The sequence below is a fragment of the Lissotriton vulgaris genome, chromosome 5 (genome assembly GCF_964263255.1).
Source record: "Lissotriton vulgaris chromosome 5, aLisVul1.2, whole genome shotgun sequence".
Taxonomy (NCBI): Eukaryota; Metazoa; Chordata; class Amphibia; order Caudata; family Salamandridae; genus Lissotriton; species Lissotriton vulgaris.
In genome coordinates this window covers 409,338,135-409,363,274 of record NC_141693.1, presented here as the reverse complement: position 1 = coordinate 409,363,274, position 25,140 = coordinate 409,338,135, and the positions used below count along the sequence as shown (strand labels likewise).

Genomic DNA, 25,140 nt, shown 5'->3' with positions numbered 1-25,140 from the left:
TATGTTCTTTCTTTTTCCTGGGACGTGCTTTGCAGGATTCCAGTATTTTTAGTGGGGATGGGGATGTTAAAATGATCGGCGGGTCCAGGGCATCCGCTGAAGTCTCTAGAGGTACCTGGCTACAAGGCAGGTCTACGTAAAATGATGATAAGTAGGAATTAGCCTCTAGGGCATCAGTCATGGTGATCGAGGTGTTCCCTCCCTGGTTTTGGAGAATGAATGATGGAGTTAGTGACAGCCTTCTTTCGGTGTTCTGAATAGCAGTGGCTACCACCCCGATCGTTTGCTGCAACATTTTATCAATCGCAGTCAAAGTGGGTAAAGGCTGGGGTTCTGCTGGCTGCAATTTAGTGTTTGATCAAGTGGCAGGCATTTTGGCTTTTTTCCCCTGTTGCTCATGCTGTTGACTGAAAACACGAGATAGCAATATCCAAATCTCAGGCGCTAGTCCCAGCTGTTTGGCCCACTTATTAATAACAGTACCTTGGGGTGTATATCGGTAGTCAGTCTGCTGCTCCTTATGAGGCGAAAGGGGGGGTAGGCCGTCCTGTCCTCCGTTGTCCCCAGACGGCCCGCCCTTTGCCCGGGTTTAGCCCTGGCGTGCTCCCGCGATGCGGACACTCGGAGGTGATCCTTAGCGACAAACTGCTTCCGCCCGCACTGGAGCCTGGGACCAGTAGTCCTAGCAGTCCTGGCTCCCCTCCGCCCGGCGGCCACACAGGTCACAAGAGTGCGGCGGCGGGAGGGAAGCGGAATGGGTTACAGGTCGGTCACAGGTCGGCTCTGATGACAGCGTGCAGCAAGCTCCCGGTTCGCGGCCCCCCTTGTCTTTTCTTATTAAATTCAAGTCCTTAACTCGGCCTCTCCTCTCCTCGCGGCACGCCACCTCTCCTGCCTCTTTGGGAGCCCTGGAAGCCTCAGCAGCTCCTTCTCGGCAGCAGTAGCACAAAGTTTGGCGTCTGACGTCACGAACGGCTTCAGCTGTGGGGCATAAAATAGGGAAGGTACAGACCTCTTCTTATCTTGGTCTTTTATTTGATGGGCTTTTAAATTTTAAAACATTAATTGATGATCGGTGTACTACGTTAGTGGCCTTGACCGGTGCTATCACGAATTATGGGCATAGGTTGGGCCGGTGGTCCCCGGAGCAAATTATGAATTTGTATAGCTCAATATGCTGTTTGAAAGCGACCTATGGGTCCGAAGTTTGGGGTTTTGTTAACGCCCACCAGCTACAGATCGAGGAGAACAAATTCCTGAGAAAGGTGCTTAAAACCCCACACAGCATACCCGCTTATATTATTCATGAGGAATTGGGCAGGGTATATATTGAGGACCAGATAAAGGTCAGACCCCTTTTGGCATGGTTAAAGATTTGGACTAATCCGGAGGCAGATTTGAGCAGACAAATCATCAGAGATTGCCTCGATAAGGATAAAGGAATGAGTATCCCATGGTTAAAGTACGTGAAGACTTCTTTTGAGGGAATTGGTAGTAAGGACCTTTTTTTAAAGCCAATGCAAATTACCCCTCAAGATAAAAACAGAGTTAAGCGAATTTTCTTGGATCAGGTAGCCTCACGTAGAGCAGCTCTGGTAGGAGGCAAACCTACAGTCCGAGCTCATGGTCTGGTAAAGACAGGGGAGGGCATGGAACCTTATCTTGCTCTTATGTTTAATGCGCAGGATAGATTTTTAATTACTCGTTTTAGGCTCAACCTTTTACATCACTTACTGGCCGATCCGCCCGGTTTTACCTTAACTGTTGAGCAGAAGGGTTCCTGTGGCTGCGACAACCGGTCTCCGTAGAACACCCTTAATTTTGTATTACTATGCCCATTTTATTCATTACCTAGGCGGAATTTTTTAGTAGGTATTTTAAAACAGGCCAAGTTTAGACATGCCAAGGTCGCTTTATTATTCTTACAAATGGTTAACGATCCTCTAACGTTGTTTTGTATCATGAATTTTATTAAGGTTGCACTAAGGCTAAGAAACACAAGAGGGTTGTGCTGAATGAATTTACCGTTAATTGTTCTCAATTAGTATTTGTTGTGGTGAGGTGATTTACAGGAATTGTATTTTAAATGTTTTTTTAACTGTACTAACATGTACTTTTATGGTATTTTTTAAATACCGAATAAAGGTTTTTTGGTTTGGTTTGGTAATGTAACATGACTTAAGACAATAGAAGAAAATCACCCTCGAGCCAAAGGATTTCGAGTCCATTCATTTACATCATATCACTCAAATTACATTTTTGGTGCGTACTCAAGCCTTTTGAGCTGAGACCTAAAGAGGTGAAGGGAAAAGTTACCTGAAGCAGTAAGTCTCTGAAAGACCACAGGAGTACATTTTGCTACCACCATAGCCAGTGGAAAGACAGTATACATATTTTCAAATTCCACTGTGTCCCATTAAGTACTACTATTATCAGTTCTGCTACCCTGATCTTCCACTTTAATCGCCGGAGAAATAGCAAAAATCCCTTTTAGCATCATCCTGATTGGTTTGTTGTCACTACGTACCAATTTCCCCCAAAGATTCAGGTTACTTTAACTATTTAAATATAATGAGCAATGTAATCCTTGTACTCAGTCACCATGATCATATGGCAAATGATTAGATTTAATTAACTTAAAAAAATTCTTTTAGCTTGTCCTAGGTTTAGACTGGCATGAAAAGGCGTTTTGCTTTGTAGAAAAACATAAGTTGCAGGGCAGTTCTGGGAGGTGGCTTTCGGCATGTAAGGGATGTATTTGAGGTTGAGAGTGGAGGAGGTGAATACCAGGGAGAGTGTCGTTGAGTTCCTAATGATACATAGGATCTGCACATATAGACAAGATAAACTAAGGGATTGGTGTCCAGACTGATTCCAGACACCCCCTAAGGATATGTTAGCCTTTAGACCAGCTAGCTCCCAGGGCTACTATAAGCCCCCTACCCACACCAAGGAGTGAATAATTTCTGGCAACTATCGAACAGGACAACCCTTGATTCTTCAGGGATTGTGGAAACAGCACAGTACTTTTCGTTCAGTCACTCGTGCTCACACTGTTTCAGAGAGATACACAGAATAAACGATGGGGACGTTTTCAATAAGTATTTATTGAACCAGCGTCATTCTAGTATAAAAGACGTGTGCTGCAACAACCATTACACGGAAACAGATATATATGATTGCAAGCACCGACAGAGAAAATAAAAGGTAGAATTCAACCATGGTGCTAAAACAGTGAATAAATGCAGACCTATAGATACATAGTAATAATTAAGCGCACGCCTAAGATGCATACCCTAGCTAAATGTACCTGACATATATGTAGGTGAAAAGCCAAGAATTCCCCTAGGAAAGAGCCAACCCCATTTCCTGAAGGAAAAGAACGAAGGACACTGTCTTGGTCTCGAGTTGGACACCCCGCAAGGGATGTCAGACCCCTGTGTGCTGGAGTTTCTGCATACCTGGACTTCAGCTTCTCTTGTCGGCATGGAAGCTTCTCCTCTAGTTTGCCCGGCGAAGATGTGGTGCTTATATGCTCAAAAGGTACCCTCAGGGGATCTACCTAGAATGGTATTGTGGGCCTGTCGTTCAAGGATGATGATATTGGTGACTTTTGTACAGAGTTATCATGCAGAAGTTGGTAATCCTGCTGTGATACTAAGAATCCTCATGCATAATAAATTAGGCCAGTTTTCGAAGAAAACAACACAACATTTATTCAGCACATAACTAAGGTAAAAGGTCAGCGCCAGAGCCGTTACGTAGAGCAAGGTAGGACAAATGTAGGTAAAAGGTCGTGCATCTACCTAGGCCTATATTGGGGTACATTGGGGCTCATAACGAGAAGTGCATTTTCTTTGGAATTATCAAGCAAAGGGTACATGCAAGTATATGCCCATTTTAGTGATGTATTTAATTGCAATACTTAGTTATTTGGAACTCTGTAAAAAATATTAAAGAATTTCATGGTTATTGACATGCATTGTAGAGACCGGAAAACTGAAAATCTGTGTCATCTAGTCCAGACGGTTTCAGATTTTGGAAAATAGAGAAATACATGAAGCTTCTCTGAACAAACCTTTCTACTTGTGACATTACAAAGACTTTTATCCCCCTTGCACCAGACATGACTTTTGGACACATTCTTCTTTTATCATAATTGAATGTATGCACAAAATATCATCAAATGTTAATATAATCCATGTAACAATCAATAATTAATACCTATATCAACTTAAGAGATCTACAAAACTACATGTTAAAAATTAACACCCAGATAAAATACATAAAAGATAGAAATACAAAAGCAAACAACATTACAATATCTTTTCCTATTCTTTTAGTTAATAGGCTGAACTTGTATACATCCATTTAACTTGAGACAAATATTTTATGCCCGATCTCAAGATCGAGACTTCATCTTTTTAGCTTTTGAGAACAACCATTGCATACATTACTCCAACTACCTTGGCACAAGGAATTAACAATTTTATTATATGCTCTTTTAATTATGAATTATGCTTGTATGTGAACATTGTTAAGGTTTATATTAACCTATTCGATGCGTCGGATGGCCCCTGGCCGTCTGACGTCACGGTGGGAGTGTGAGTCGGAAGGTCGGGCCGTCCGATCTGCGCACGTGTCGGACTCGGCCGCACCCCGGGGGAATGTCCGCTGCGGCGAAGCAGTTAACTGAATAAACGTATTTGAATTTTTTTTAAATACCTATTCATATTACTCGAGTATCTTAACCAAACCAATACACAGCCTATAAACAAGAGTTCATTCTGAGAGAAGTATGGACATAGGTCAGAAGAAAACCACATAAGAACTTTACTATGAATTTGCATCATAAATTCAGTCCAATAATTCAACCCAAACACCATAAAAGCGTTATGAATCATTATTTTATCTAAAGGGACGACTGTCTATTGAGGCCACATGTGAATGTTCCTGTCACCAAGTAATGACATCAGTGTTGTTGTTCTTCCACTTACAAGATTCAGCTTCTTTCCTACCACTGGCATTTTGATGATTCAGGAACACACCCTTTACTGTGTGATTAGCTAATCTTTTATGTGAGTAACCATGCTACAAATTTGCATGGTGGATCATTATTACCACAATTTATCATATGAAATACAGAATGGACTTACTTTATAGCAACAAAAAATGTATGTCATCATTAATATATGGCTCACAGCATAACGTGTACCAATCTGAGTTTACAGGATTCAGGCGTGATAGCTTACCTAGGGACTTACACATTTTCAATGGTATTTTCGTGTTTGTACCATTCAAAATAGAATTCAAAATATAACCATTCAATCAGTACCTATTCCTTGGTGAACCTTAACAGCTTCAACAAATTCCCTTCCTACATAAAGAATGTATTTTTAACAAAACAAAGGGTTTTTTCTCTTAAAATGATACAACCTTAACTACAAATACCAGAGTAGGTTAACCTTCACTTCAAGATCCACATTTACAGAATCAATGTACTTTAAACAAAATTCTAACTATAAAAGCACAGTAAAAAATAATTTAAAAAATATAAACTACATATCAAAAGAGAAACCCTCAAAATAATTTAGCAGCAATAATGGCCTTTCTTTTTTTCCCCACATCAAGTCGTTTTCAGCGAGGGCGCAACAGACCTAGTATGAGAGACATGCTGTTCTTTTAAGATTACATCAGTTCTCTGTTCATGTTTTATGGTTGCGATATTAATATGTTGGCCCTAAGCTAAGTTTGGTGAGAGTTTAATGCCCAGGTATGTAAATGAATATGCCAGTCCCATTAATTTGCTCCCCAGGGACAGCTTTCCCATAAACCTCTCACAATGGTTATAAGCCATAAATGTCGTTTTCTCTGCATTTATCTACAGGCAATGCTACGAACAAAAACTCCTGAAGCTGGCTAAAAGTTTATGCAGACCACTAAGTGTTTTAGAAATTAACAATGTGTTGTCAGCAAACAACAATCAAGGTATCTTCCCCTTTGCAAAAGATGGGGCATCAGCCTCAACTCTTAAGAGATAGTGTACCAGTCCAATTACATATAAAGAAAATAAAGAAGGAGCCAGTACACATCGCTGCCGGACAATCTTCAACACAGGAGTTTTTCCGTTTGTTGTCTCTATGAGCCCCATTGTACGGTACCTGGGCAAAGTTGCTATTGTGTAATTTAACCAGCAAGGATAATATGTCAAGGGGCATCCCCATTTCCTCCAGGACTGACCATAACCTTGAGCAGATCAAAAAAATGAGACATATAGGTCACCTTTGCCAATCAAGGCTGTCTTCCAGTATAAGATAGCAAATCTGAAGACTCAATCAATTTTTGATGTCTTGGATCTAAAACCTGCTTGCAACGGGCTTCCTACCCATTGTTAAATTTCTACTAATACGATTTGCATAAAACTTTCTGTAGGCAATAAATTAAACTAATAGGCCTAAAGTTGGCTGGCAGGCTGGTATTCCCTTTTTATACACTGGAACCACCTCCGACAGCCATGGAAATAGGAGTTCCCATGGCTGTCTTGTTTGCAGTCACCAGTATATAGTTTGTCCATACATCTATATCATGGAGATAGACATCTTCTGGAATGCTATCTGAACCAGCAGCTAGCTCTCCCTCTAGAAAAGGAGACCAATGAGTTAAAAACAAACCTATCCCTAGAAAAAGGTAGTGAATTCAATTGAATCAATATGACTTTCAAGGATGTTTTGCCCAGGTTTATAGAATCATCGGAATATAGTGCTGAGAAATGATTGAACCAATGCGCACAAGGGATATGGTTCTTGGGCTCAAACCCAGCTGTATGCTCTCCTCTGGCCACTAACCTACAAAACTGAAAGTATTCATTAGACACACATGTCTTAAATAATTCTCGCCATCTCTTGTCGTCCCACTCTTTTTGGCACTGGCCAATGACAACTAGTACATTTCTCTAGATGATACTATTAAAGGGGAGTTTTTTGCGCTTATGGCCTCAGCTAATAAGCATCTTAGCTTTCAGCACTAGCTATTGAACCAGCTATTCCCACCACTATGGGCTGACTTTCTATTTGCACTGGGAGCTACAAAGTGAGTGGCAATATCATCTAAGAACTTTGTATGCATCTCAATATCCTCTTATTTATCATTAATTACCTCTCTGAAGTGCAATAATTTAACACAATTCTAGAGCATCATTCTTTATAGTAGCTAAAGCTAGGGTTTCTCACTAATTTGCCGCCATTTAAGGCAGCGTTTATCTGCTGTGTTTTCAATGTTCCTAGTTCTAGTGAGAGTTGACTATCAACCTGCAACTTATTTAATAGATCCTTCATTGTGAAGCATAAAGGGTTATGATCCCTATATTCCCTTTCTAATACAGTCATATTGTTAACTAGGTGCCACAGTTTCAGATCAACCATTACATAGTCAATGCGACTCTTGGATCTATGGTTGTTAAACGTATATGCACCCTTACGGTCAGATTTAGTCCTCCCATTTGTTGCACGTATGCCAAACTCGATAGTGAGTGCCTTTAACAGAAGGGCAGGACGTGTCCATCTTTTGACCAGGGCAATCTCCAGTTCATCTTTCATCCTCCTCCACTGTGGTTCCAACATTGTTTTCAAGGGGCTCAAATTTGGTGAAGAAATCACCAGCAAGAATCAGGTGAACCCCAGGCTGTTGTCTATCCAAGAAGGCTGCCCGGGTTTGGATTGTTGGCACTGCGATCCTACCCATTTCCCCTCCTGCATAACTGTTAATAAATGACACAAAATACTTTCTGCCACAGCTTGCTTCACACACACAACTACAAATTGCACTATGTGAAATGTATTAATACTTTTAAAACTTTCTCTGGTCATTACTGCTTTAGTTAGGTATTTAAGCTAAATCATATACTTACTTTGCTTGAAACCTAAATATGGTATTCGTTCTATCGGCGTTTTTCTTTCTTTCATATATTTATAAAGTGCCACAAGAAAATTCTGCTCCTCTGCCTTGCATTCTCCAATGGAAACCTTCAGACTTTCTTCAGTCGGTTTCTTGCAATTATTGTTGTTACTCTTAGGTTTTAGCAAAGCTGATTTGTCCTCACACTTTACCTAGAAGAACACACTATTATTAGACTAAACCAAGATAGCAACGTCTATAATCATTTCCACATGCACATGTAAAAACAGCATAACACTGGTACTCAAACTCAATTTCCTAATTATACATCATGTAGCAGGATACAAACCAAAAGAAACTGTGGTTGGGTCTACTCGGGAAACATTACCATGGAATACTATGGAGTAATTTCTATGTTTAACATATATTGTGTGCTGTAAATTATCAGATTTTCTCTTTTATTTAGCTTCGTACAAGTAGAACCAAGCCACAGGGGCAGGGTGGAGCAAAACAAAATATAATTATTCTACGAAGAAGGAAAAAGAAATATAAATGTTAAGCTTTTATGTTTTTCAGTGCTTTGAGTGCGTGATGTGTCAATACGGTTAGAAACATGTCAGTATTCTAACTTTAAGCCATTTAATAGCATTCCATTGAATTAATCTCTTAAAAATCAGTTGGCATGTTGTAGAGTACTCACTGCCAACATTTTTCCACAAAACCAAGACCAGGAAACAATCTAAAGCAGAACATCTACCAATTATTTGTTTATTTGACTTTATTACTTGGAAATGAGCTGCTAACATTTTAAAGAGCTCAAATCATTTGCTGATCTAAGTCATGTTTCTCATGACAGGACGTGTGATACCCAGCTACACAGATTGTACCTACTTTTTTAAGGGGAAGTCACTCTATCCTCATCAGTCTACAAGTACGGTGTGTTGGTTAACACTGCGAACATTGTCTCAAATCCTGGGCCAAATCATCTTAAGGTGTGTGGGATTCATCAAATCTATTGGATATCTGAGACATTTAGTGGGTCTATGAACCAAGCCTTTTAAATCTGATGTGATTCGAGGTAGTTCAGCTTCTAAATAGGTTTCTGAATAGTGCATGGAGTATTGGTTTTCTTTGTTACCTGTGAAGTGGAAAAGCAGTTGCGGGGAAAGAATCGCCATAACCTTGCATCATGAACAGTTTGAGAGTTTGAAAAATCTTGATTTCCTCCATAATTTGAATAGTTTTAATTTGTCCAGCTTTGGTTCAACCTGGACTAACTGGCAGCACATACGGACGGACCAAAAAGTGCATATTCAGTGAAATTGGTGCAAAAACTGATGCCATTCATCACAAGATGTGCAGTTTAATCTCCTCATGTCTGATCTACTGATAAGTCTAGGGTGTACTTAACATGCAGGCTGTGGCCAAATAAACAACCACCAACTCTTCCAGGAAGCTGATGGTCCATCTGCTCAATTTTTACCATTTCATTATCTTGTAATCTCTTTACCCTTGATACGGAACCAACCCTCAAACTCAACACCTCCCTTCGTTTTTTGGTCTCTATATTGACAGCCTAGCTGTCACACAGACCTATTGCGTACAATTTACAGTGCATGGGCTTTGAGTCAGCACCTTTAAATAACTGTCTTTCTAAGAGGGAGAGAGCAGGCTTAGAATCCACCCCTTTCAAAAACTGGTTTTCTCTGACCAGCCTCTTTTAGCCATTGGGTGCAGACACCATCCATCACGTCTTGGCTAATTCCAGGGAAGTATCAGTCTCTCACCTAATGCTAGTGGGGGTTTGGGTGTGTCCTTCCACCTTCACTGGAGAGCTTGCACTGTAATACATGATGGACTATTTTACAACTGTAGCTCTCTCAATTCATTCCTGCTGGCTACCTCACACGAGTATCTCTCTCTGATGTGCTAGCACTACAAGCATTAGTGCATTTCCAGAGCTGTGGCTTTGCCAATGCTGGTTGACATACAAATGCCCTTACTTCAAGTCTGTCTCACAAAAACACAAATACTGAGTATGAAACTTGCATTATGGGTTTGGGTATAGTTCATTTGTAATACTGACTGTCTTACAATATATTTCACCATTTGCAATTATAGCAACCTTCATTGATCATAAACATTAGTCTACAGTTGTGGTTACAATTATATTATAGGGCAGGACAGCGCTGAACATGCTACCACCACCCAAGTAGGCATGGACCAAAATGCCATAACAATACAATATAAATACAGGGTGACTCGGATCTTGCCTGTGATGGAAAACTTGGAATCATGATATGGGTCACCCCGAATAAAACACAAGCCCATAGCAAAGGGAGGGCCAACGGGGCTTGTGGCCGAAAGCCCCGTTCTCTCTAGGGCTCTGTGGTGCCGTTACAAAATGTATTTACATGATAACCAAGCAGGCCTGGCCTGTTCAGTCGTAATACAGCTAATATGACGACTATAAGGGGCACAAAATATACTTCGCTTCCTTTTTCCACTGCGCACGTTTTTCTAATGACGAGGCTTTCCTTGGATTAGAAAGCAGAGGAGCTCCACATGCGTTGCTGCGGTGAGCCCTGCAAATGGTTCAGACATAGTGCCTATATAGACAACCCTCCCAGGGCCAGACTGGCCGGTGCGGGCACCGGGCGTTTCCCCAGTGGGACTCCAGGGTGGGGGCCGCTTTTGGGGCCCTGGGGCCGTTTTTGTTGCAGGGGGTCAGCAATATCGGCCCCCTGTAACAAAATCACCCAAAACCGGCCCTCGCAAACCGCTTGGCTCCCTGCCCCTCCAGGGGGGCCGGCCGAGCAGTTTGCCAGAGCCGGTTTTGGTTCCCTGTCCGGCCCTGAACCCACCCCACCTTTGCAGAGCCTAGCATGCAATTGGAATAAATAATCATGCAACACCATTTTTTTGGGACAAGTTTGCTGCAGGTTTATTCCATACAAAAGTATGCCAACGTGGTGGGTTAACTTACGGGCGATCCCAGGGCAAGCAGAGGTACAAGTGATAATAAGATTACAAACACCCACACTGAAAACGTGTGCTTTTTTCCATAGAAATGTTTCAAAGGTTGTGGTGAAAATGTGACATTTTATTGGAGTGATCTTGTCTATAAAATACTGCACACTTTCGTATACAGTCAGGTGTCTTTTAAAAGATGGTATGCTGCATTTTGCTTATCTTTTGAAGCTCCATGAAAATCTAGCCCTGCGAGTGGCGCACGCCGTATAAAAACTGTGACTGTGGTAGTAGCTCATATTCCTTTCTGTTCCTGTGGGTCTATAGTTTATGTACTTATTAAACTATTCCAAACTTCAACAACGCCTATAGTGACGTAGGCAGAAAATATATCCATGTCATCATGAAAAAACTGGAGTTAAACATTTCTAAGAACATGTTTGACAACGGACTGGCTCCTAACAATAGATTCAGATGCCCGAGTCTGATATTTAGAAAACTGCCCCCTCAGAGAATACTAAATGCTCTTCAATAAGAACTGACTATCATTTTAAGTTACTGACTGCACAAGTTTACCCCGTGCGTGCTCCTTAAACAGAACAAGCATCCGAATGACCCCGACAAACTGCGATCGCCGATGTCTATTAAAAATATGTCCCCGAGTCTCAATTACTCATTGCGAGAATGACTAACTGAAGCGTCTGGCTGACCTTACAGACTTGCGAACGTGTGTTTAATAGCGACGGGCCCATCGTGTTTATTTTGCTCTCGGTGGATCATTCCAGCGTGTCACTGTGTTACAGAGAGTGAAATCGAACACTCGGTGACGTCAGGGCTCGAGCTGGCCTACTTATAAACAAGCGGCATCTTTTCTCTTTGTTCCGGAGAAGCAGCAAAGCCAAAAGCTGAATGCGGTGGAAAACCTAGAACGTCCTATTCAGAGGTCCAGGCCTTTCCTGGAACTACTGGGGACAACACTTCACCTGAACACAAAAAGGGAACTCGTGAGGGAGTTTTTACCTTGGCAACAGCTCTGGCATCACAATTACTGGAATCTTTCACTCCATTAAATGAATCTCTCCTCTGTGAAAAGGGTTTCTTCTTGCGAGGCCGGCCTTTAAGATTTGGGGCTGAAACAAAGAGGGTGCAATTTTAATGTGAGCTCACACTTTCTCCTAGTAAATGCAGCCAAGCGCAGCGAAAGCATAAGAAATAAATTAGATCTGTGACTGTTTTGCTAATACCACTATTCATTTCCAACTATGAGTGTCTATAAATAGGACTGTGGAGACCGGGAGAGAGCATGTTTATTCTCGAGGTAATGGTTCTGGGGCCAATCCTATGCACACAAGTCTGGGAAAATGTAAGAGTAAGGAATGCAAAGCTTACTTTATGTTTACAAATGTGGGTAACTAACAACCTCCAGTCAGCTTAAAATCAATTCACTGACACTCAAGCTTTTGTACACATTGTGCAACGTAACTTCACAAATATCTGGGTAAATGTAAGAGTAAGGCATGAAAAGCTTAGTTTATGTGTTCCCCTAAACAGAGAGTAGGAGGTTCAACTTCAAGAATATCCCACTATAAACGAATATGTAACATAAAACTACTTGAGGGTAATGAAGTCACTGCTGAACAATCACAGTTCAGATTTTCTTGAGCAGAGGGTTATCAAAAGATTTGTGAGAGGTCGTCTGACCCTTAACTTATCAAAGCATGCTTCATCACTTGGCGGCTTCTCACACTAGTATGGTTAAAACAATAAACTAAAGGTCATAAGGTGAACAACGACTCACTTGTGAAGTACAGTTGAGTATACCCCTAGGTATTTTTAAAGCGATTTCTTGCCAAACTATCAGGACCCAAGGGATTGTCCTGACAATAGATTTCTAAGAACTCCTAGGGTTAAGAATAGCTTGTCTCGGTCGAGTCCGCAGGAGTGGCATTATTCCTACTACAGTGTGAAAGGTCGCCAAATGATAAAGCATGCCTTGATAAGTTATGGGTGAGACAACGTCTCAAAAATCTTTTGAGGACCTTCTGCTCAAGAAAGTCTGAATTGCAATTGCACAGCTGGGACTTTGTTACCCTGAAGTAGTTTTGTGTTTTGTATATGTTTACACGTGTGCCTAACTCACAAGTAACAACCTCCAGTCAGCTCATGTTTACATGTGTGTAATATATAACCTCCAGTCACTTCACAAACAATTCATTGAGATTCAAGTATATGTACACATTGCGCAATTTATGTGCACAAATGTCTGGCTTTAATGTAGGAAGAAGGTATGGAAAGCGTAATTTATGTTTACGCATGTGTAATTTACAACCTACAGTCACTTCACAAACATTTCACTATGGCTCAAGCGTATGTACACATTGTACAACTTACCTGCACAAATGTCCAGTTACATGTAAGAGGAAGGTATACAAAGCATAATTTATGTTTACACGTGTGTAATTTACAACCTACAGTCAGTTCACAATCAATTCACTATAAATGCATTACACAGTTGATTGAGTTCAGAAAATGCAGCATTTGTAAAGCTGTTCCACTTCACTAACCTAACAATTTCTGAAAAACTATTATTTATGGCATATTAAAACTACACTGAGGGGCATTTTTCCATATTTCGCCATTCAAGTCAGTTGCAAATCCATTAACAAGCCTCTGAGAGTACCACATAAGTCACTGCTTTCTGCTGTCAAGTATATTTCCATTGCACATCCCTGGTCATTCCACAGACACACCACTGGCTACTGTACTTCGCATAACCAATTTAAATTCATGTTCGTAGTGTACCCATGAGTACATTAAATTACAAACCTGGAAACACATTTAAACTGTTAATTCGCACTTCTACTTTCTCTTTCAGCTTCAGCTGTACTCAACGCATGGAGGCGTTACCGACATACTCATGAATAAGTTATGCAGGCGTCACCACCTTGTTTTAAAATGTAAAACATATGGACTGCCTGAAAACCCCCTTTATGACCCGATCACTGTATGAAAAGCCCTGCCACAATGCAGCATGCAGTTCAGTGAATGACATTCTGAGGGCCTGTCATCTCATTGGCTGAAGAGAAGCAGGAACAACTCCAGGAAATAGTATTATGAATGGTGAGGTGGAGTCCAAGTTACTAAAAGCATAAATGACAGTGGCTGCTTAAATTTGCCATTTAAATGCCATCGATACGAGATTAGTTTCTATAATGTCAGCAGGGTGCACCTTTCCAAATGCTGGAAGCACATTCTCTGAATGCCTGGGGTATAAGGGGCTAATAATGCAGCATGTTGACAAAAGACCTTCCCAGCCCACGCCGGCTTTCTATTTTTGTCCCCCAAAGAGCAGGGTAATGCAATGTCATCCTGACCTTGTTCCATTTACGTGTTGTTTGTTTCACAGCCTGAGTGCCAAGTAAGCATTTTGAAGCATGGCAAATCTATGCGCTGCAGATAGTCCGCAGCAACGGGGATTTCTCGTTCAGCGTGCATTTTTTTTTTTCTGTTTTACGAGCACATCCTCTTTTGTTGCTCAACCCCCTGCATGTAGTGGAAATAATTCACTCCTTCCAGCTCATGAGAGCCGTCGAGTCAGCCACTGGCCAGCGCAAACAATAACTCGCCAATCTCCTCACTTTGAAATATTTCCCAGATTGTTAAACTTTTCCTGCCAACAGTTCAAACACTAACAAACAGGAGGGGAAAAAAGTCAGCGAAGCAACAGTCCTATTGTATGAAGCCCCCAGTGCTTGAAATTGAAAATAGAAGTGCATGTACTCTGTAGCCGAGTACCTGCTTGTTTCTGAGAAGTGCCGGTACTCTCCAATTAAAAGTATTGCCTCGGTCTTGAAAAGTGCCGGTACTCTCCCTCTCAAAATAAATAGTGCCGGTACTCCTTACCGGGCAGTACCGGCCCATTTAAAGCACTGGAAGCCCCTTAACCATAGGCAGTGTGTCCTAATGACAGGTTTCTCGACTGGTGATAGTCAAACAGAAGGGTCCGAAAGGTGGGGAAACGCTGTACACACAGCTCTCTCAGCACCGGGCAGTCTTGCGGAGGCTGGCAATGCCAGCCTGGCATCATCACCGCGAAGGGGTGCTATGCGGGACACGCTCCCAAAACGCTCGCGGCACACACCACCCATCCGCCTGCAGTAACAGTTAACAGGAAAGTCCCACTGTCTGTCCATTAACAGGGCTCACTCACACCACCACCCGTCCAGAAACACACATTCACAATAACTAGCTCCATACATTTTTTAAAGGGCAGCTTCTGATCACCATGTCTAGACAAAACACATTTTAAAAACACTCCCTTCAAAACGTACTCAAAGTCGACCCCTTTCAAGAAAGTAGAGTCATCAAAACCGCATCACACTTCTATACTGCTGTCCTTAAAGTTTTTGCCTCAATGCTCGCCGGAGCATCCATCAAACACCAAAAAACTTGTTATAGCAAACTCAAAAAAATAATTATTTACCCATTCCCTCAGAGATGGGTGCGCCTCATCGGAGTCGCTGCTCGCCGGGGCTCCGCGGCATGTGACTGCCCGCTCCGCTTTCGGAAGTCTCGCCTTGGTGTGTGGATGTGAGCCCTACACGCACCGAGGCGCTGCCGGGAATCTGCTGCGTGTGCGCGCGGCTCCCGCCCCTCCCCCTGGGCACAGCTCATTACACACGTAAACAGAGCGCGGCGGCTCGCGTGGCCGAGGAGCTAGCTGCCAGTTGGTGCGGTGCGCGAGCCCTCTGCTGCGGCTCCGCTGATTCAGACCTCCGGCTCACACTGCCTGGGCTTGGGACGGAGCTCTATGAATCAGGCGGCCAAATACAACCTGCTAAAGATATCACAGTGGAAAATCAAAGCGGAAAACGGGAGCTGTGACTGATATAATAACAGTTGACGGATGCAGCAGAACATTAGTGATTCTGAATGACTTTACAGTTGTGAATAGAGCAAGAGTCAAAACAAACCCCAGTCACCCACAGGTGGGTGCTGTCTGAGGAATGCACACACGCTAGATTTACTAATGAATAAAACAGGTGGAAAAGTGCTTAATGTGTAAAATAGTGAGTGCTGCTGCCCGAAGCTCCGTTTACAATCCTGCGGCCGGTGCCATTACACATCAGCGCGCCGAATACTAAGACTGCGTTGTCTGGAAACCACCTCACACATTTTTAATCCACTACCAAACGCACCCTGTCCTTTTATCTTATCTTTGCAGTTTCCTTCTTATCCTCCCCTTGTGACGGGGTTCCGTCTCTTTCTCCTTCTTTCCGATTTGTTTGTTTTCCCTTCTCGCTCTCTCGGGCACTCATGATCAGGAAAAATAACGGCACCACCGATTCAAATTAAGCGGGAGAGCCAGCAAATTAGCAGGGCGAGGAAAGGGCCGGATTGGCTCTAAAAAGTTGAGCCAGCGGTCTGGCTTGACTCTAAATACCCCTGAGATCCGAGCCATGAACATGCCTGGGATTTAGCATTATGGGCTTTTCTGGCGCAGGGTAGAGCTAAGCAATTCTTTTATGTGCCTTCGGGGTGTAAAGTGAATTTATTTCTCCCAATATTTCTCAGAGTTATTGCTTTTTTCTCCAGATAGTACACCTCTGAAACACTGAGTAAGAATTGTCTCTTCCTGTTTCTGCCATGTGTTGTCTATAAAGCAGTAACCTAGAAAAATATCAGGAAATATGAATTCCCTTTACGGACAGCAGGCGCATAAAACAGTTGCTTGGGTCAGTACCATGAAAGCCCATCCCGATGCTTTGCCGTTGACTTGTAAATTGTGCAACACATTTCACGTTGAAATATGATACAGTCTTTCTAAAATCCCAAAAAGTGTCTTTCTTTAACATTCGGGAGCGCTTCACCTTAGAACATCAGATTGTATCACTTTTTTTAAACATAAACGTAGAAAACTTTAGGCCTCCCAAATCATAGGGAAATGCCATTTGGTGAAATGATAGGCAAGCATGAGGTCAGGCATTGTATTGTAATTACATTTCTATAGCACCTATGACCCCTGACGAGACATGCACCTATATATGACCTACAATCTTATAATACATGGAGCAAGTTTATAGGTTAATAAATCAAATACAAGAGGTTTTTGTACAGCGCAGATCCTGAACTCACGTATTTCATGGTGTTGCCGCATGTGATAACAAAGAAAAAGGAGGCATGATGAAATAAAATATTTGTCTAGGACCAAACACTTTGTTCACCCTGGGAAACCAGGACTGATCCTAGGTTTTCTGGTTCACATTGAGAAATTTGTCCACTAGGTGGGTGTCTATTTGCCTCTTCTGTTTTACATGAAAGGTCAATGCTTTGTCTTTAATTCTTGGTTCATAAAGTTAGAACGTGAGTGGCAGGCAGGAGGCACATGAGTCCTCACTTCATGGGTACAAGAGGACCTTGACGTCAGCCAGATCCAAGTCTCGGGCTCGAGGCTTCAGTGGCTCGCCCACCTTTATTAAACAAGGATGAGGGAACATATTAACACGTTTACCGCAGTGCAAAATCCGCCGCTGTGCGTGCTTTCTATTCGGTGGGCGGGGCTGCATCAGCCAACGGTCGTGCACCGCACCAGGGAGGTAGTGCTCGTATCGGCCAACGCAACTTTTACAACTACCTACCATTACAACGCAACTTTTACAACGCATACCATTACAACGCATTGCGCTGGGGGGCGCTCTAGGATAGGGAATAAGTTTAATTTACTATCCAACACCTTCCCTAGTGTCCACGGGGACTGGAGTTGGAATAGTAAATTATACTTACCACTATCCAGCACCTCTAAGCGCTATGCGTTGTAATGGTATGCGTTGTAATGGTCACGTTGTAATGGTAGGTAGTTGTAATGGTATGCGTTGTAACGTCATACATCCTTACAACAGTGTGTACCCACAGAGCTTGCAGGCAACAATCAAGCCCACACATTTCAACTGTGAATGCACTATCTCAGTAATTAATTGTATGTGCTGCACACACCACGCCAACATTTAGCAGCAGCTCACTCACTTTTTTCTGTCCCACTGGCCCTCCACAACTTTATTGGGCCACAGCTTACAATGCATCTACCCAGGTGGGAGCATTCTGGACCCTTCTCATGGGCACCCTTCAGGGCGCTGAACAGATCTAGGTAGTGCAACAGTTGTTGCACTATTTTGTGTGTCTACAATGGCAATCCATGACTACCTCCAGAGGAGGTAAGGCAATGCACCCTCCTGGGTGACTGCTGTCTGTGCGAGCCTCTTTTCACCTTCTCAAGGGGTAACTGGAGGATGGACTTACTGGATCACTTCCTGGGAGTACTCAGTGCAGGAGCCTTTGGTGGGTGCCCCAGAATGTGGTTCATGAGCAAAGGCAATACTTCTTTTGCATTGTCGTAGCCCCAATGCAAATGAGGGAAAACCCGCCATGCATTGCTCAGACGCAATCTGTGCACTCGGGCACTAGGTATTAAAAAAACCAGGAAAACACATATTTGCAGCTGCTTCTTTAATACTAAATTGCCTTCCAAAACAGGTGTAAATGCCTGTTACGCTGTTGTAGAAATTTCTCCAACCCAGCACATGAATGGAGAGTTTTGGTGTTAGCAGAGTCACAGAAAACATCTTTCCAGTAGTGACCAACACCTTGGTTACCTGGGATGTCGTTGTTCTGCATGCATATAAAGATATAGATATAATGGGCAGAAATCTTATTCTGCATCCAATCAGTCACAGGAGTGGACCTACCGCCGCCAGACTCTGCCAACACAGTCTACAGGGCCGCGGGTAATTTATTTATATAGCGCTTACCACCCCTGACGAGGCGTTAAAGCACTTTTTGGTGAGTAGCATGCTACTCCGGAACCCAAAAAGTATTAGCGGTGGTTTAGTATAGTGAATTGAAAAGGAAAATAGGGAATAGAAGAGGGAAGAGTCCCTAGAACTGGATTAGGGAGGTCATAGTAGTAAAATGAGTTTTGGGATGAGTCACAGGAGGGTAGGTGAGGGAAGAATTTAGAAGGGTTGTTAGGAAGATCATAGTATTAAAATGAGGTTTGGGGTGATCCAAGGAGGGCTATAGGAGGAAGTCTAGAAAGGGTAATTTTGCAGATCACAGAAGTAGAATGAGGTTTGGAAAAGCCAGTCATCACATTGTTGGGAAAGCTTAAAAAGTATTTATTGTTGGCTGTCAGGCTCGATGTAGCACACTTCTGGCAGCACCAACCCACCGCTCTGATAGCTCAGTAGTAATGACTGGTAAAAAACTGGAAGGTGTACAGAATGTAAAAGCTATCAACTTTCATACTTGATAAAATGCGGAAATGTGAAAAAAACATGGTTGATATTTAAAACGTACACTAATACAAATCGCAGGCAAGCTGGAGTCTCACCTGATGTGCCAATTATTACTCATCAGCTTAATTTGCATGGCATAACCTCTTCTGGGAGTAGCTTTGCAAGCAAGATGGCCTGGTCCTTCGGTTTTATTTTTATGCCCACTGACCTAGAGTAACAATTTCATACCTGTTGCTTGATATGTTTTATTTCATGAGTATATGTTATCATTTTAACTGTTGTTGCGACCAAAGCTTACGAAAGGATAATGTTTTTTACTTGTCTACATTTTCATAGATTTTAACTGCAGTTAATTATTATGTAATATGTGTTTTTCGCATGCTTTTATGATTTTTAACGAAATCAAATAAAAGTAATACTTACTTACTCATGAGTACATGATTGTTTACGAATGCACAACCTTATTTTTTATTTCTGTGATGCGACTATCTTTAATATAGCGTAACCAGTGCCCACAACTTCAAAATGCTAATAAACAGAGATGTGAAAACTGCACCACTTTGCTCCTCTCTATATCTTTCAGTAAAATAATTCTTGAAACACTCAAATTATGCTGTTCTCTAAAATATGTCCTATGGGGACATAGCTTACGAGGCTCCGGCATGGCCAGTCACACTAGTTGGTTGGCTCCAGTGCTGTGCCTAATTTGTAAAAAATAAGTGCCGGGGCCCTCGTTAGGATGCCACTGCAATTTGCACCACACATTGCCACGGTACTTACACAACTACTAACCATCACACTGATGCAAGTGTTACAATTCAGACTGTTCGAGGCTGCCGAAGCTTTAAGAATAGCTTGGGTGGCAGGCACTAGTTGTTTTGAATGTCTATTGAATTAACAAGCAACATTTTTTCTCCTCATCTTTAAATTGCACAAACCGCACCAATATGTGGCAGCTGTCATAAGTGCGGGTCCCAGCAATTAAGTGCCAGTGCCGAGTACTGGAAACCCCAGGGTCAAATTTAGCACTGCTCAGGTGTAGTTCCATGTCTAAGCTGGTTCCTGATGCTCAGAGTGAGAGTTGGGGTGGGACCTGACAAGCAGAGGGCGAGGCCTCACTTTTGAGGACCTCTGCTAGTTCAGAGGCTGCCTGTCACCCCAACACACTACTGGACTGGAGGCCCACAACAAACCTTAAGACAGTGGCACTCCATGCGTACAGCTGCTGCTTCGTGAGTGAGATTGGTGCTAGGCAGGCATTTACCAAGAGTTTTTCCTTGGTCCGAGGGATGCAGTGGAGGCCCCAGGCTGGGGCGTGGCTGCAAATTGGTGCAGCAGGAGCTGTGGCACTGGAGACCACTGAATCCTCTTTATTATATTTCATTAACTGCCCAGAAGTAAGGGGACCATTTGCTTGATTGCACCTGGGCCCATGGCTTTCTTGCTACACCATTAGCTTCTGGCAGACCAGTGTAGAGGAGAACTGAGTGCAGAGGTGGTGGCAGCACACAGGATCGGAGACTAGGCTGACTGACAGGAATGAGGGAAGGGGGTGAGGTGGAGTTGCACTTTGGACTGATATCCAGCAGTATTAGCCTCACATTGTGAAAAAGACAGTTCTCCTGTGTGAGACTGAGACCCAAGACATGCATCAGCAAGGAAGGAGTACAGCTGTTTCACTAAAGACAAGTATGAGCATTTTACGCAGCTAAATTTAATTCTGAAAGAAGCCCATAGGGATGGCAGTGAACCAGCTAAAATGTGGGGTCCGCCCTCCTCCAAAGAGTGTGGCTCAGTATGGTGATTTCGAGAGGGTTCCATGGTACAGCAAAAAGGATTTAGGATAAAATGTTAGTGATGAAGGGGGCAAACAATAATATGGGGCTCTAGATCGCCATGATGGAATGTTTGAAAAAAGCTGACTGAAAAAGAGATGAAAACCCAAAGAACCCACATCTTTAAGAAGAGTGCATCTCAAATAGAAGATTACGTGCATCAAAAATTAGATCAGATCTGCGAGGGCTAGAATTCAGGAGCTACCATTTTCATTGAAAAGATGAGGACCTCAAAAACAGATGCAATGCTTTGTACAGCTGCTGCTTTTTCAAGACATGAAGTCACATATTCTGAAGAAGGCAATATGCTTACGCAACCATAATTTGGAGAATAGAAATAGCCTAGAGACTGTAGTGGGTCAACTGGGAAACTCAGAACAGCATGATCTAGTACTACATACAGGAAACATGAATAAAAGCTGGACACCCTACAGTGCACATCTTCTCAGACCTTAACTTCATAACCCTTAGGTGGAGACTAGGCTTGCAACACGTGAAGGCCATGTTGGGTGTGGAGGACTTCTGTTGTTCTATGCATGGCTAAAGATTAGTGCTAGAGAGAAGGTTTCCTAGTCACACAGACTGAAGCTGCTAGAGACTTTCTAAGCACCAGGAAAATGATGTGGTGGCAGGAAAATAATGGTTCCAGCTGTGACTGCCATGAGGCCCGAAATGAATCTGTTTTTGAGGGACTGCTCTGATTTCCTATATCATGCTTGTACATCATGCAGGGTATATAGGAAATACCTTATGTGGAATTTATTATTGTGATGTTAGCCAGGGCATTGAAGCTTTGCTAGAGCTTGCTACACAGCGGTGACACCCAGGTATGCCCCCTCTTTCTTCTGCCTAGATACTTTTCTGGGGGAAGAGTGGTTTATTTACGTAATGACCTGGATTTTATAAAGATAGGTTTTTTAATGATTTGTTGCCAGTGAGATGCTCATGCAGTAAGAGTTGGCAGGATACAGAAATGGAGTGGTTCTCTTGTGCACTGTACTGAGTAATTGGGCTGTCTTCCTTAATTGAAAGATTTAAAATAGTTGTATACTTTTCTCTAGTATCTAATCTATTGATATCATTCCCCATCTCTTAACTAGGCTGACAGATTTCTGGGAAATTGGACAAAGGACCTGATTCTCTAGTATTACTTCATAGAAGAGATTAATAGCTTTAATTGACCAGTTTCTCTCAAACTATGGAACGAAAAAGCATCCTGCGATTACGAGTTGAAAGTAATACATCATTTTTGATTTGGCTATATTAGACTCATCGTCTTACTCATTAGCAATGATAATACACACTGACCTTTCTAACCCAAATCATTGACAGCTATTTAAAAATTAATTTGTCAGAAAATGGATCCAGCAGCCGGATATACAACAATGAACATCATAATTAATATACAAAAATATCATAGTTAATTATATCGTTTTTAATTGTATATGTTATACATTATTTGTATAGTTAATGTTTTTTAATATAGTTCTTAATTTTTAGTTGTTTTACTTTTGACTTAATAGTTTGCTGGTATTTTTAGACCCATATTGGGTTGTGGGGTTTACAGGGATACAGGGTTGGAAGCAAACTGAATATTATTAATAATTAGTTCCTAATTAATATTAATTCTTTGATAACTATGTTCATTGTGTAAATATTGTTTTTAACCACATTACGTTTTAGGTGTGGGTTGTGGGGTTTTTAGGGGTATAGAGTGGGAAGAAATGTAATTATTATTTCATAATTAAATTGTAACTATTATTAAATATTTAATTGATAAGTAAATTGAGTATTTACATTTTTTATTACTATGGTGTCTGTTGTGGTTTTTGTAGGGGTAAAGGGTTTGAAGGAAATTAATTCGATCAAAATAATTAATGTTAATTATTATTTATGCAATTGATAATTATGTAAATTGTGTAACTAAGATTTTTTAAGTTATATTGGAGGTGTGGTTGTTTTGTTTGTAGAGGTAACGGTTGGGAAGTTAAATAAATGTAATTAACTAGTTAATTGGTTTACTTGTAAATTATGTAATAAAGATTATTTAAAAATGTATATTTGGTGCACGTTGTTGGGTCTGTAGGGATAAAGGGTCGGAAGTTAATTAAATATAATTATTTAGTTATTAGTTAATTACTATTATTCAATTGATAATCATTATGAAAGTTTTAATTATTATAATTTTAAGATATATTTTAGGTGTGTGTTGTTTACTTTGTAGAGGTGTGGCATAGGAAGTAATTAAAATAATAAGCGGATAAAGAGGTATTTACTGTTTAGTAAATATGTGTTATTTGTTATGTGTTCATTTTGTTATGCTTTTTAATTGTAAATAACCTTTTTGTTTGTTGTTATAATTGTGAAAATGTAGCGTGGTATTTTAATGATAATGTTTGTTTTAATTTAAAATGTTTATTAAACAATGTAATAAACATCTATGTTTTCATAATAAATATGTATTTTAAATGTAAATATTTATATTTGTTATTTAACCGGTTCGATGCTGATGATGGAACCGCTGTGCTGATGACAGAGCGGTTCCGTCATGGCCCGGCCGCCACGCCTGCGCGGCGCTGATTTCGCGCCTGCGCGGCGCGTTCTATTAGGCGGGCGGGGCCATGACGGAACCGCTCCGTCATGAGCACAGCGCAACCGCGGCTGGTGACGGAGCGGTTCTGTCACCAGCATGCGTCTGCCATGCGGCCGCCCCGCCCTTTTAGCGCTGCGGCGGAATAGCCGCCGCAGCGATGTGGTTAATGTAGTTGTTAAAAAATATTTTATTTGTTTGAAGTGAACTACTCTCTGCTATTATACAAACTGGAGATGGAATAGTAAATTGTACTTCTCCGCTATCCAACGCTTTCTCTACTGTTGCACTGACTGAAGTGGTAATTGTAATTTGTACCCCTCCCGAGTCCAACGATTTCCTTACTGTTGCAGAGTTTGGAGTGGGACTGAATCTGCGTAACTCCTACAATTTCATAGTTGTGTTTATGTTCTTTAGATTGATATTATTATGAGGGTTCTGTGAATTTAACATATAATTTTTTTTTATTGTTGTTTTAATATTTAATATATTATTATTAATAGTAATTTTTTTTATTTTGTCTACTTATGTGTAATTAAATAAAAACAAATTAGAATTTTTCCCAGTTTGTTAGTTTGCAATCTATTGTGTGTGTGTGTGTGTGTGTGTGTGTGTGTGTGTATATATATATATATATATATATATATATATATATATATATATATATATATATATATATATATATATATATATATATATATATAAATATAAATATATTTCCTTTGCAATGCTTCTTCCGCCCCACTCAGCCCATGGTAGGTGGAGCGTGTGCCAGCGAAGCACAGGTGAGCAAGGGGACTGTGTTCCCCGAAACGCGTGACTGGATTAAAATCTAGCCCAAAGAAATGAATCCCTTGAGTGAGCACTATATTTGTTATTGAAAAAAAATATATATATATATATATATATATATGCTCATACATATAGTCCTTCACTGATCGCCTGATTTCTGTTCCAGCGGATTTCCCTCGTTGTGATATATATATATATATATATATATATATATATATATATATATATATATATATATATATATGTATTTGTTATTTAAAAAATAGTAAATTGTAACAAATTATTATTTTAACAAGTTTTAAATGATATATGTTTATATAAACATACAATCTTTTTTAATGATTATAAAATCCATATAGAGTTTTATATTATTTAAATATATGTTAATATATTTAATGTTTACTATGTTTAACTATGTTTATATTATTGTGTTCGATATTAGTGTAAAATGATATTTTATTACTTTTGCATTATAAGAATAGGAAAACCATATTTTTGTGCTCAAATTTTTTGACACAATGTTTATGTCTCACAATATGTGTGGTTTCGATATTTTGTCAGTGAACCGCTACAATGACCATACTCATTCTCCTAATTAATATATTGAATAAATCAATTTATGTTTATTTCTGGTTAAATGTCTCCTTGAAAACAGAGTCAAGAATAAAAAAATAGAAAGTACAATATATAAATGAGCAAAATCACAAAATTCATACCAAATAAAACATATTAGCTTTGTCAGCATACAATAAATTACAACACATAAAAT

At 40.9% G+C, this 25,140-nt stretch overlaps 1 protein-coding gene across 2 annotated transcripts in view; it reads right to left on the bottom strand.

Annotated features, from left to right (window-relative positions):
* Window positions 1–25,140, bottom strand: part of ARID5B (AT-rich interaction domain 5B) — a 538,980-nt gene that overhangs the window by 96,177 nt on the left and 417,663 nt on the right. Inside the window, exons 1-3 of one of the 2 annotated variants that reach the window (XM_086921776.1) lie at window positions 15,347–15,662; window positions 11,884–11,993; window positions 7,907–8,105 (exon numbers count right to left, since the gene is read on the bottom strand). In XM_086921776.1, the coding sequence (XP_086777902.1) occupies window positions 7,907–8,105; window positions 11,884–11,993; window positions 15,347–15,350 (313 nt within the window). In that variant the 5' untranslated portion in view covers window positions 15,351–15,662. Of the gene's footprint in view, window positions 1–7,906; window positions 8,106–11,883; window positions 11,994–15,346; window positions 15,663–25,140 lie in introns of those variants that run through there. The other variant, XM_086921775.1, reaches the window with a different exon arrangement.